At 39.7% G+C, this 12930-nt stretch overlaps 1 protein-coding gene across 2 annotated transcripts in view; it reads left to right on the top strand.

The window, feature by feature from the left end:
- The window catches only part of SDCBP (syndecan binding protein), a 14957-nt gene extending 3794 nt beyond the window's left edge, over positions 1-11163 (top strand). Inside the window, exons 2-8 of one of the 2 annotated variants that reach the window (XM_009289276.1) lie at positions 2051-2129; positions 5229-5338; positions 5631-5789; positions 7262-7437; positions 8684-8855; positions 9468-9559; positions 10443-11163. In XM_009289276.1, coding sequence (XP_009287551.1) covers positions 2051-2129; positions 5229-5338; positions 5631-5789; positions 7262-7437; positions 8684-8855; positions 9468-9559; positions 10443-10497 — 843 coding nt within the window. In that variant the 3' untranslated portion in view covers positions 10498-11163. Of the gene's footprint in view, positions 1-2050; positions 2130-2594; positions 2631-5228; positions 5339-5630; positions 5790-7261; positions 7438-8683; positions 8856-9467; positions 9560-10442 lie in introns of those variants that run through there. The other variant, XM_009289284.1, reaches the window with a different exon arrangement.
- The last annotated feature ends 1767 nt before the right edge of the window (positions 11164-12930 follow it).

The following is a 12930-nucleotide window of genomic DNA, read 5'->3' as shown; positions in this document are numbered from 1 at the left end:
GGTGGTGGATGCCCCATCCCTGGAAACATTCCAGGTCAGGTTGGACGGGGCTCTGAGCAAGCTGATCTAGTTGAAGATGTTCCTGCCCACGGCAGGGGGGTTGGACTAGATGACCTTTAGAGGTCCCTTCCAACCCAAACTATGCTATGATTCTGTTCTATGATTCTATGTTCTGTCATTTTCCAGAGCAGGGACTCTTCTTGTCTTGCCCATACGCCTAGCAGGGTTTATGAACTTGGGCAGAGTGCCTTGTTCATCTGATTACACCTGTAGTCTATTGTGGTGTTTCGCAGTCAAATAAGAGTAAACCCTATAGAGGTTTCTATAGGGAGCATAATAAACTGTTCTTTTAAGCTAGTTTAATCGTTGGTGACACTGTAGTCTCAAAGGTCAGCTTTCTAGAAATCAGTTCATGCAGGACAGGTGCTTGCTGTCGTACTTAAAGATGACTGTCCACTCAAAGTTTAAATTAGAATTTCACAAAGTTCTACCACTTGTTGAGTGGGATGTCAAGCAAGATGGCCTGTGAGAAAATTCATGTGGGGGTGGGAGAGAAGGGAGCTAAAGCCAAGAGCATTCGGTTACAGATCCCCAGTGTAGAGTCTTGCGTGTTCTTATTGCCATCATCAATGGGGAAGATTGCCCTTCAGCAGTTATGAGACAGCATCTCCCTCCTACCAACCGTAGCAGGAACTAGGAGGGTAATGGGCTGTCTACCGAGTATAGCTGTGAGAGAGGGGAAGTAAATAGGGTTGTTGCTAAGTACCATTATTTCAAGAGCAAGCCATTCCATTTTTCACTGATGTTTTTGGTAGCAAAGGCTAAATCATTTGCCTCTCCCAAAAAGTGCATTATAAAAATGCTGTCTCTTTAAATATGTCCGAGAGCACTCTTAGGGGAAAAGGGGCAGAGTACTGAAAGACAAAGTCTGTATCCACAAGAAGTGAGTGAGATTAAAATGACTGCTGGCTAAAACAAACAGACTTGTTATGTTAAATATTGTAACCTGTTCTTTTTGTCCAGCATTTGAGTTGGAGGCTATTTTTCTAAATACATCTGATATCGGTAAATAATGAGTCATCCTTGCTCTGAAACTTTTTTCTAAAAAGAACTTCCTGGACAGTACAGGACTACGAAGTCTTCTATTTTTAAGCATGACTTCCGTAAAAACATTAAGTAATTTGACCGTCATGTTGTGTTAGATGATTTATTTGTCCTGTTCAGCATAATGTTTCACTATGCATTTAGTAATTTCCCCCCACCTTTGACATTCAACCTCAGGAACGCTATTGGGATAGCTATTTCCATCACACTTAACAGGCCTCTGTAAGGCTGTGTTTTTCACTGGTCACGATTACACAAGGCCAAAAAAGTAGTAGCTGAGGTATTGAGAAGGAAGGAAACTGGCTTACTTTAATACTGTCTCTTATATTTGTGAGTCAGTAAGCAATATAGAAACTAAGCTTAGTGTGTTCACTATAGTGGGAACTTCTGTAGAAAAATCATCTTAGAAGGTCCATTTCTTTCAGAAGGTATTAACCTAGCATTGGACTGTGTGGAACTTAGCTTGCAACCTATAAAGGACTGTGGCAGAATTCATGAATAATGTCTATAAATGGTGAAGAGATAAAAATGGCTGCTATCCAGCTGAAAAAAGTAATCACAAAACACTCTGCCAAAGATCTTACCTCAAAGCTTAAAGTTACATTAAACTTGGCTGACAAAGCTTTGTCTTGTAAGATGTTATGCTCTTTAACTTGCTTGATGACAAAACCAGAACAGATTGACAGTAAAGCCTTTCTGCATTATTACTGTAGCCTCGTCTCTGAGGAAGATACAAGTTGATCTACCAAAGTAGTTTGATACTACTACAGCATATTGTATTGAAGTTATTTATTTCAAAAAACCCCATGGACTTCAGAGCTTCAAGATGAATAGTAACTAGCATGTACAGGAAAAAACCAAAATATTTAGTCTTCTGGCTGCATAATAAAGATCTTATACATTATCTTGTACAAGAAAAATCTATGAGAGTTTCTTTTGCTTTTAGGCTCAGACTGCCTTTTCTTCAAATCCAGCTAATCCAGCAATCTTGTCTGAAGCTTCTGCTCCTATTCCTCATGATGGAGGTAAGCTCATGTACTGTATAGTATCCTAATGTTGTGGAAAGCAGTTATGAAAGCCTAAAGTTACACTACAGGATTACATGTTTATAGGTATTTTTGACTATTTACTACGGGTGAGACCATGCCTTTTTGGAAAGGCCAACACCCCCCTACTTGCCCCAAACCACCTGGGTAGAGGTGCTATAGGGGTCAAAAAAATGTTTGCTTATAAAAGGAAGTTGTGGCAAACACTAACCCTTCTCCGAACTTTTCAAAACCTTTTCCAAGCGAGCCTAATATGACAAGATCTGCTGTTGGTACCATTTGAGCTCTTTTTAACTCTTACCTCAAAAACTTAGTTGTCCTTATTTATTAAGTGTATTTTTTGTAAGCTTTAGAGAGCAGCATGAGTCTGAGTGCCTTTCCTCTCTATGTGAGCTTGCTTGGGAACAAACAAACACAAATCTCTGTCAGAGAAGTGCCCAATCTTGTCTGAAGCTTCTGCTCCTATTCCTCATGATGGAGGTAAGCTCATGTACTGTATAGTATCCTAATGTTGTGGAAAGCAGTTATGAAAGCCTAAAGTTACACTACAGGATTACATGTTTATAGGTATTTTTGACTATTTACTACGGGTGAGACCATGCCTTTTTGGAAAGGCCAACACCCCCCTACTTGCCCCAAACCACCTGGGTAGAGGTGCTATAGGGGTCAAAAAAATGTTTGCTTATAAAAGGAAGTTGTGGCAAACACTAACCCTTCTCCGAACTTTTCAAAACCTTTTCCAAGCGAGCCTAATATGACAAGATCTGCTGTTGGTACCATTTGAGCTCTTTTTAACTCTTACCTCAAAAACTTAGTTGTCCTTATTTATTAAGTGTATTTTTTGTAAGCTTTAGAGAGCAGCATGAGTCTGAGTGCCTTTCCTCTCTATGTGAGCTTGCTTGGGAACAAACACAAATCTCTGTCAACAGAGAAGTGCCCAGGAAGGTAGAAATTAATCTTGTCAGGCTATCAACGTAAAGCTTCCAGCAGATTTTGGGATCAAATATCTGGTGGGAAATCCATCAGACTTAAAGCTGAATGACTTGTACCCGTTTCTCTTCCTTTTCTCCCATGCACATGTACATCCACAAAGGTGCACAGTTATGTTTGAGTCCAGAGCTCTGGGTTAGTGAGTTACGCTTGGTCTAAGGCCTAAAGCCTCTAACCAGTATGACCAGCAGCAGTGCTGGAACAGCTGTCAATAATGCTGGTGGATCAGATATTAGAGTTTGGTGGATGTAACTTTGTCTCCAGTTCTCCTCTTGGCACTGGTGTGTCGAAGATGACTTTAAGGCAGGAGTTTGCGTAGCTCACCAGAGAGCCACCTCTCGTAGATCCTTTCTGGAATAGATACTTACCTGGCCTAACCTCACAGACCAGATTTAAATTTACTTCAGCAGGCCCTTCTCGGCAGCATTCTTTCTGCTGTCCAGAGTTTGAATTCTCCTGCAATTTTTGTGTGTGCTGGCCAAATGACATAATTTTGACATCGCCTTGTGTGTGAATTGCTCAGAAGCTGTGTGTGGCTGGAGTGACTAATCACTCAATATATCCCAAAGGAAGGGAGGCCTACACCATCTATAGGATGTACCAAACCTGCTGCGAATACCTCTGTCCTGGCAGAGGCAGGAGAATATACAACATCAAGAGCTTTTAGATGTTTTCTGCTATTTGGAGGAGTCTCTGTTTTGAATGAGAATGTAATACAGCCAGCAAAGATGCATCCTGTGTGGTGGTCTTCGATGAAGAATAAAAGAAAAATCGAGTAGCTGCAGAAGTCTTGTGCAGTGTGAATTGTGTATAATTCTAGGGGCTTGAAAACACAAGCAAAAATAGAAGAAATATTCATTAAAAGCTTATTAATCAATATTGGTGAAACTACAAGCTGATAGATCAATCTGGAAATAAGATCAGACAGCTGTCATGTGAAGCAGCATGCAAACATGACCACTGAAGGTATTAAGGAGCAAAAAAGTCTCTCGTTTATACTGGAATTCACCTTGCAATGGCCTTTGTTCCTTTCCAGAAAACTAACTTTCCGTTTCTGGTCAAATGTGGATTCTTATAACAGCTGGTTTTATACATATACCCATAAATGAACACTAGAAACCTGAGCTTTGTGAACTGGGGGGCCTGCATGCTTCCAAGGCCGTCCCTTGCACCACCTTGCTCTCCGAGCAGCCTTTTCTGTCCCCGCTGATTCAGTGAGAACAGCCGGTGGACTCTTAAGAGTCCTTGTAACTGCTGCTTGTTAAATGGCACCAGTTAATTAGCTGTGGAATGTCAAGAACAATAGCACGCTTCTTTCCAGAGTGGTTTGACTCAAGGTCTGACAAGTCTGTCAGCTTAACTACCTTTCCTCCCACTCCCTGCACCCCCGCTCCTCTCGGGCGTAGAGGAATCTCCTGCTGGATACTTTAAGGGCCGTGTTTGGTTTGTCTTGTTGTGAGAGGCATGTCTAAAACAACTTCATTTTGAAGCTATGAGAAAATGACAGCTGCTTTCTTATGAAGACTATTAAAGCAGACTGCACTGTGGACCTTACAGTGAGGAGGCTGTCTTCTGCAGAAACTTTGCCATGCCCTGGGATCTGGAATGGCCTTGGCATGGATGCCTCTTGCGAGCACTGTCTTTACTTGGTGGAAGGTCGCTCTGTGTGTGTTTGTGTGTGTTCTCCAGCATACCTGCTTTGGGGGTGGGAGGGAGAGTAGTTCCCTACTAATTGCCCAAAAGCTTTGGAGTGAGGGCATGTCTTCATGGACTGCAGCACAATATTGCTTCTGGAACTTATCACCATGTGTCTAATGTTTGTGCTGTAAAGGATGAATTAAGAAACTGTAACTAGAAGTTCTCTGTAAGCTCTTTATCTCGGAAGTGCTGCTTGTCTGATTGCTTTTCTAAGCTGGGCTAGAATGACAGTCCTGATTCAAGTGGGTCTTCCATCGCAATTTTCAAATTAAATACATTACAATAGCACAAGATTTGTGGAAGTAATTGTACATATGAAAGCAGTAACTGCTTGTTCTGTTAAACCAACAATTGTTTTGACGTGTTTTTTGTTTTGTTTTTCTCATATAGGCTTATACCCCAGACTGTATCCAGAACTTTCTCAGTATATGGGCCTGAGCCTCAATGAGGAAGAGGTGCAGAGAAACTTGGCAGTGGCAGCAGCTGCTCAGCCACAAGGTGTAGGTACCACTCAAGCATGTTTTAGAAAGCAAAAGTATATCTAGCATTCTAGATTGTCTGAAGTACCATACTTGACTGCTAAATGAATTGTTTTAAGTAACAGTGCCTATTTTTCTCTGGTCTTAAATTGAGCAGTATATTTCCAGTGTTGGGGGTGGATGGGGAAGAGCTGGTGTTGGGACTTAATTTGTGTGTGGTTTTTGTTTTGTTTCATTTTTTTAAATATCACTTCATATAAACTGATGTATAGCTATTTTAAAATAAGTTGTCTGGCTATTTTGTTTTAATCAGCAACTGGTAACACGACCTTCTACTAATTACATGGTAGCTCCAGTGACTGGAAATGATATTGGAATTCGCAGAGCAGAAATTAAGCAAGGCATCCGCGAAGCAATTTTATGTAAAGATCAAGATGGCAAAATTGGACTTCGCCTTAAGTCTGTTGACAACGTAAGTGTAGAAGCTTGCTTTTGCCTATAGAGATACTACTGCTGGACTAAATTAGTAGTGAAGTTAGTGTATGGTCACAAAACTGTCTTCTGTATAACGCTCGCTTATCCATTATCAGAATTTTAAAATCCTTCATTAGATCAGTAACTAGATTTCCAGCTGTCTGGACTAGGATCTAAATTTACAGCAGCAATTTACTTCCAGGTGTTTTATAATGCCTGAAATATACTTGTAACTTTTTTTTTCACTTTAGAGCATGAAATTGTCCTTGCAGAGCTGCTGTGATACTTGTTAGCAGTTCAAGACTTCTTGTCTCTATCTTTGTGGAAACACTGGGCAGTACTTAAAGTTCAGCAGTATGCAGAGAACTACCCATGGCTTAGAAGTAGCTCCTCTTTTATAGATTCTTGCAGTGTGTTGCTGGTGAGAAAAGTAAGGATAGTGAGGGTGTCATTTTACCTATATGTCAAGAGTAATTTCAGAGTAGGCTTTTTCGAGTTTCCCTTAACATGAACATAGCTGCAAGAAGATCCTTAAACCTGCTCTGGAGCTTCTCTGTTTCAGTATCTTTTGATTCTCAACATGGAAAATGCTACTCTGTTCTGGTTTGTTTGGTTTTTTTTTGTTTTTTTGTTTTTTTTTTTGGCAAGGCCATTTAATCTGATTATTTAAAAAAAAAAATAAATTGTACTCAAGGTTTCATATAGTGTTAAAGTGCTTTTTGTGGTTCTCCTAACCCAGGAGATGCTGGGGTTTTCTTGGAGTAGCATGTGTTTTGTGTGTGTGGTTTTTTTGTTTGTTTTTTTTTTTTTATGCTGCCCCCAAGTATTATCTACAGTTTGCCTTGATATGCTTTACTTGGTTTTTAGGGGTACTTTGACTAGAAATAGTTTTTTTTAACAAATTGGTTTTTTTTTTACCTGAGGTGCTAGCAAGTCATAATTGATAAAAAGTTGAAAACTAATGGGGTTGTGAAAGAAGGAAAAATCTGCCACAGAGTTCCTAGCACTGCTGATCTATTTCTCCAGCTATATATAGACTCTGATGTCTGGCAAAAGAATTATTAGTTAAATGCACGAGGAGATATGCAAATTTACCACTAGTCTGTCTTGATCCAGTTGTTCAGATTTCTTGTTATAACAGAATAGTATTTACCCCTTCGAGTAAGGCTTTAATGTTATTCTCGTGTCTCTTTTTTTTAAAGTCTAGAGATCTAGACAGAACAGATTTGCCCATTTCCGAACTTTATTCTAGTATTAATTATCTGTCAGTCTCTTAAAGACATCTAGAAACAGACTGAAATTTCAAAAATGCCTCTTAAGGAGAGATAATTAGCAAGCCCTTCTGTCCATTTGGTTGGTATGACGTAGAGAATGGGAAACTTTAAAGGGCTGTGTGTTCTGTCACTGGTCTCCATCTTTAAGGAAGAACTTCCTTCCCCGCCCCTCCCCCCCTTTTTTTCTCTCTTGTAGGGTATATTTGTCCAGTTAGTTCAGGCAAACTCTCCAGCATCCCTCGTTGGTCTGCGGTTTGGGGACCAAGTTCTGCAGATCAATGGTGAAAACTGCGCGGGATGGAGTTCTGATAAAGCACATAAAGTTCTGAAACAGGCTTCTGGAGAAAGGATTTCAATGATCATTCGGGACAGGTAAAGCCAACTGCCGATACGGATTGTCATCCATCTCAGAGTAATTCTGTGAGGTTTGGGTCTCCCCTTGCTTGAGCAGGACCGCAGGCATAACAAAAACTGTTTGTCCATGTACTTCAATAGTGAAGATCCTCAGAAATGTTCCCTTTTGTGGGGAACAGTCAAAGTAGTTGTTAACTTGCAAACTTCCAGTGGACACTTGCCTGGGCATGATGGGACAGAACATTTTTCAACATAAACTAATGAGTGATAGCACAAGTCAAATTTAAACTCTGAATTCAAGAGTTCTGTGCTTTTTTCGGACACAACTTGGCTTTTGCTTATACTAATTGAAAAAGCAATAAAAGATGGTACCAAAATGTTCACTGTATTAATGAATACATTTACATTTTTATTTAGCATGATAGTTTTCTTGTGAACTCTGTTGCTTATGTATGACTTAATGACAGTTTCGCTAAAAGTATGCTTGATGAACCAATACAGATTTTTAATTGTATTAAATACTGAGCTTGTAGCTAGTTGTATGTGGTAATAATAGGTCAGATTCAAGGTAAGGTCTGTAGGCTATGAGAAGACAGATGATACATGATTAGGTATATGTCTCAAAGCCTTTTCAATATTCATTCTTGTTTAAGAACCAAGTTTGACCCAGTAGAGGACATGCTACTTCTATCAGGGCAGCTACTTCTATCATGTATTGAATCAAAATACTTGGGTAGTAGATTCCCTGCTCTGTCTACCACTTCTGTGCCCAACTCTCCCCCGCCTTCCTGGATTTACTAGCTTTTTTTTAAGACACAGTTTAAAGGTTTATTGTCTGTAAAGTGGTAGAAATGTTGTTGGGGAAGCCTTGTACTCCAGAATCCTGTGGTCTACCCACAGTTGTTAAAACTGCCTGTGCTATTTTATCTACCTTGTAACGTTTGTAGAGAAAACTTCACTTAATTTTTAATGGCCACTGGTGTTCCGTTGGTTGTGGTGGGTGGGTGGATGTTGTATGGGATTTTTGTATTATTATTAATCCAGATGGTGAAATGTCTGTAGAACAGGGAAAACATGTAAGATTTATAAACAAGTATATATTAATATAACTATTAACAAAGTGAAGTTAAACCCAATGACTTCTCATTCTAGTTGATGTATGAGTCTTTTAGAGTACACTTACTTTTTTTTAAGTCAAAGATGCTGAAATAGTGTGTGGTTCAGTAGACTGAAAACATGGTTTTGCACTTTAAATGTCTTACAGGCCTTTTGAACGAATTATTACTATGCATAAGGACAGCACAGGGCATGTTGGTTTCATATTCAAGAATGGAAAAATAACCTCAATAGTGAAAGACAGTTCTGCTGCGAGAAACGGACTTCTTACAGAGCACAACATCTGTGAAATTAATGGCCAGAATGTAATTGGGTTGAAGGTAAGATAAGTAGTATGTGGCGGGTGTGGATAGCTGTGAGCTTTTTGTGTGCATATAGTAATTGTGTTCTGGAGAGGGAAAAGGATTGTAATATATTGTTTAATGTTCATAAAATAAGAAAGTAAGTCATAAGAGGTAACTTAACTTGATTGGAGAGACATGTATGTTTTGAGGCTTCTTTGCAGTTTTGTATCTGTAGGCAGGGCAACTCATTTTCTTCCTCTCTGCCTCTACCTGGCTAGGCTGACCCTCAGTTTTTATCTTTAGTCCAACTTTTCTGGCAAAACAAAGAATAAGCTTCCTCCTGCCAGCCTGTGTCAAATTCTAGTAGGAATTCTGTGTGTAACATCTGTCCCTGTGTCAAATTCTAGTAGGAATTCTGTGGGTAACATCTGTATCCCTTCTCTAGTCAGTTCGTGCAAGATACTGATAACCAAACGTCTATGAAGTGGTATTGCAGGTTCAGTGATTTGCCCTGAAGGTTAAATACTCCAAGCAAGGAGCTGTGGGTCTCTTAAGCTGCATGAAATGTGTCTAGAAAAAGCTCTTGAACTGCTGCGTTGTTAGTCAGCTTGAGCAATGCTGCTCATATGACTTCTTGTTTAATTACAGGACCCCCAGATTGCAGACATCTTGGCAACAGCTGGAAATGTAGTGACCATTACCGTCATGCCTTCCAGTATTTATGAGTATATAATAAAGAGGTAGGTAATAAACAAAGCAGCCATGGTGTTAATTATAATCAAGTTGACAGTGACTTTTTTTTTTGGTAGGTTAAATAAAAAGTCCTTATGATAAGACCTAATTATAAACTTAACATGAAGGCTGGCAAGGGCTTGGGGGGAGCCTGAGAATTTGCTTAATCTGATGTTTTAGTCAAGCCGGTGTGTTTTGGTTCTGTTTTTAAACTAATCATGTTAGTGATGCTCTTTTGCCTTTTCTCTTGAAAAACCCTTTTCTAAATGTAATTTGACTAAACTTGGAGTTTCCCAGAACTTTCAAGCGCTTGGATAACACAAGTATTTGTTACCTTGTAACTAAAATGTTGGTTTTAGTGCAACTAATTCTGGTGACGTAAACATGATTCTTGGCAGGATATAGTTGGTTTTTTCTAATCCTTTGGCAGCAGTGGCTTTCTACAGCTAAATCTCTCCTGCAAAAATATGTTTTTGAAGTTGCTAGAAATTAATAATGCTTCAGGTATAATTGCGTCTTCCCCCCCCCGCTCGCACTTGATACGCTCTTTCTACAAAACGGTTTTCAGTCTAAACAGCCGCCTTTCCCCCTGCCCTCCTTCCCTCATACTTGTGATACTGCTCTGCTTGCACACTTGCCCACATCTTGAAAGATGTTGGTAACACAGCTCAGTTACTAATAAAAATGTTGAGTATCGTGGGCTTCTCTTCTGTGTGTGCAGTTTGGTGCACCCTTCTGCAGCAACGTATTTGTTGTCAAAAACAGTGGAGTAAAAGGCCAACTTTTAAATTGTATTACAGGGCTAGCAATGACAAAGATACAGTGATCAGAAGCTTTAAGTGGTCTTCTACAGTTGTCTTGCAAAACTGAATGCCTTTTCCTTTTCTTTAGGATGGCAACTAGCATTATGAAAAGCCTGATGGATCACTCTGTTCCTGAAGTCTAAACTTGCAATGTGTGTGTGTACATATACATAATGATGATTCCACTAAACTTGGGCTATTATACTCAGTGATTTCTCTCTTCTGCACATGAGCCTTTCTGGAGGCTAAGAGAAGATATGCTGCATCAAGCATTTGCATCTATAATGGCTGGGAATGTTACAGTTCAACATATCTCATTTATTCACAAACTGTAAAACTTGTAGCCTTATATGCTTGACAAATGTGAAATTCCAATTGTGTTAAGACTTCTTTCGTAGGTCTTTTATTTAGTGTACTACTACTATAAGCCATTGCAACTAAAGGAACCAGATATCACTTGCAAAGTTACGTGTTGTTACCTAGAACAATGCTGTGCTTTGTATGTTTAAGACAAATGAGTATTTTTACTGCTTTCTGTTTGCAAGAGTAGATTTGAAATAGTGTATTAGAAGTGTGGCTAGTACTAGTTAAGTTTTTGTTCCAGTAAATACTGTTTACACAAGAATGCCAGCTCAGCTGAACATAGCTAAAGGCATCATTCAGTAAGTAAGTGTATTAAATCAAAGTAGTGTACAGATACTCAAATCTTTTTATTACTTGTTATACAAATTGTAACTAATATGCTTATCTCTCGCCTTAACCATGTTCTTAAGGATTCAGAAATAACCAAATAAATGACTGAAACTTTAGATACTGCGTGTGTGCATACTTCTTAAGATGAGCTCAGCCAGGCTTGTTCAGTTGAGGTCAGTTTCAACCAACAACAAAGGCAAGGTAGGAAATGCAGTTTAAATAGTTTTCTAAATAGCTCACTGCCTATAGTGTTGAAAAGTTTTAAAAGGGTAGAGCTGGGATACTTTAGACAAGATATCCTTAACTCTTTTCATACCTTCAGCTTAACATGTGGGACAACAGCCTAGCTGTTCTGTAAGACGTACTAACTGTATAGTGGCAATTTCATTTTAAAACTGGTTGGAGCTTGCTGGGTGCACTGGGTCTGGTTGGGACGGAATTAACTTTCTTCATAGCAGCTGGTATGGTGCTGTGTTTGAGACTTGTGACTAAAACAGTGTTGATAACACAGCAGTGTGTTTGCTGTTGCTAAGCAGTGCTTGCACAGTGTCAAGGACTTCTCTGCTTCTCACTCTGTCCCCTGCCCCCAGCGGCCAAAGAGGCTGAGAGGGAACACAGCTGGGACTAATGACCCAAACTGACCAAAGAAAAATTCCATGCCATTTGACATTATGCTCAGTGATGAACTGGGGGGAGTCTTTCCAAAGTAGCTGTTGCTTGGAGACTGGATGGGCATCAGTCTGCTAGGGGGAGGGGGTAAGTGATTGCCTTTGCATCACTTTTTTCTTTTTTTTCCTTTCCTCTTCACTTAGTAAACTGTCTTTCATCTTAACCCACAAATTTTCCTAGCTTTTGCCCTTCTGATTCTCTTACCCATCCTGCTGTGGGGCAGATGAGTGAGAAACTCAGTGGGGGCTCAGCTCCTGGCTGGGGTCAATCCACTGGACTAAGGCTATAGGCTTGTTCAACTGAAACTTCAAGAAGTTAAGTAAGTGATCTGAAGTTAAATACCAGTTTTGGCAATTCCCTTTTTTTATGCTCTGTTCCAGGTTTCAGCTGTGCAATCTAGGATTACTTAACTTCAGGGTACTGTTAAGTTTAGCAGTGTCAACTCAGCCGTGCCTGTCAAGAGTCTGTCTTGTAGTTTCCTATTTCTCAAATGAATTTCTCAGTTATGGTAACCAAGGGAAAACAATTACACTACTTCAGGCTGTAGTGGAGCCATTTTAATTGGATGGATTGGTTACTAAATGATATGTTTCTGGAACCACTGTGGCAAGCACTTACTGGCAGTAATGGGTGACTTCATGTAGCATTGGTATGATTCAGCCTTATAGGGCACAGGCGCTGTGGCCTGTAGCAGTCACCTCTAAGTTTCTTGGCAAGCTAGTTTGCTTAGCTATGAAATCCCTGGAGCCCAAAACAACATATTATTGACATGCTGATCTCTGCCTCTAACCAGTTTTTACTTAGGAGCAGATGATTCAGCTGGGGCCAGCAGAGATCCATTGGAAATATGAGGGGCAGAACTTCAGGACAAGTATTTAGTGTTTTCCTTCCAGCTGTAGCATGTAGCAACCAGAAGTGCAAGAACTAATCAAAAAACTCCTGTTCTCATGCAGAAACTAGCTTGCATTGAAAAGTAAGCAAGCTATGGTTAAATGTATGTACATACATAAACTTAAGAGTTAAGCTGCAAGAAAATACTGGTCTATATGTAATTCCTTGCACACATCTGATTGATTAAAAAAAAGTAACATACTGACAATATAACCTAGTAAGTGGGTTAACTTGATTTTCCCTTCCCCCCCTCCCCCTTAAAAAGCTAAGGCTGCTTTAGGCAATGAAATTGTATGCATCCATATTTAACCAAAAGAAAGTTA

This window comes from Aptenodytes forsteri, unplaced genomic scaffold (genome assembly GCF_000699145.1).
Source record: "Aptenodytes forsteri isolate BGI_AS27 unplaced genomic scaffold, ASM69914v1 Scaffold139, whole genome shotgun sequence".
Taxonomy (NCBI): Eukaryota; Metazoa; Chordata; class Aves; order Sphenisciformes; family Spheniscidae; genus Aptenodytes; species Aptenodytes forsteri.
The sequence above is the reverse complement of the archived record's forward strand: the minus strand, read 5'-3'. Positions and strand labels throughout refer to the sequence as shown.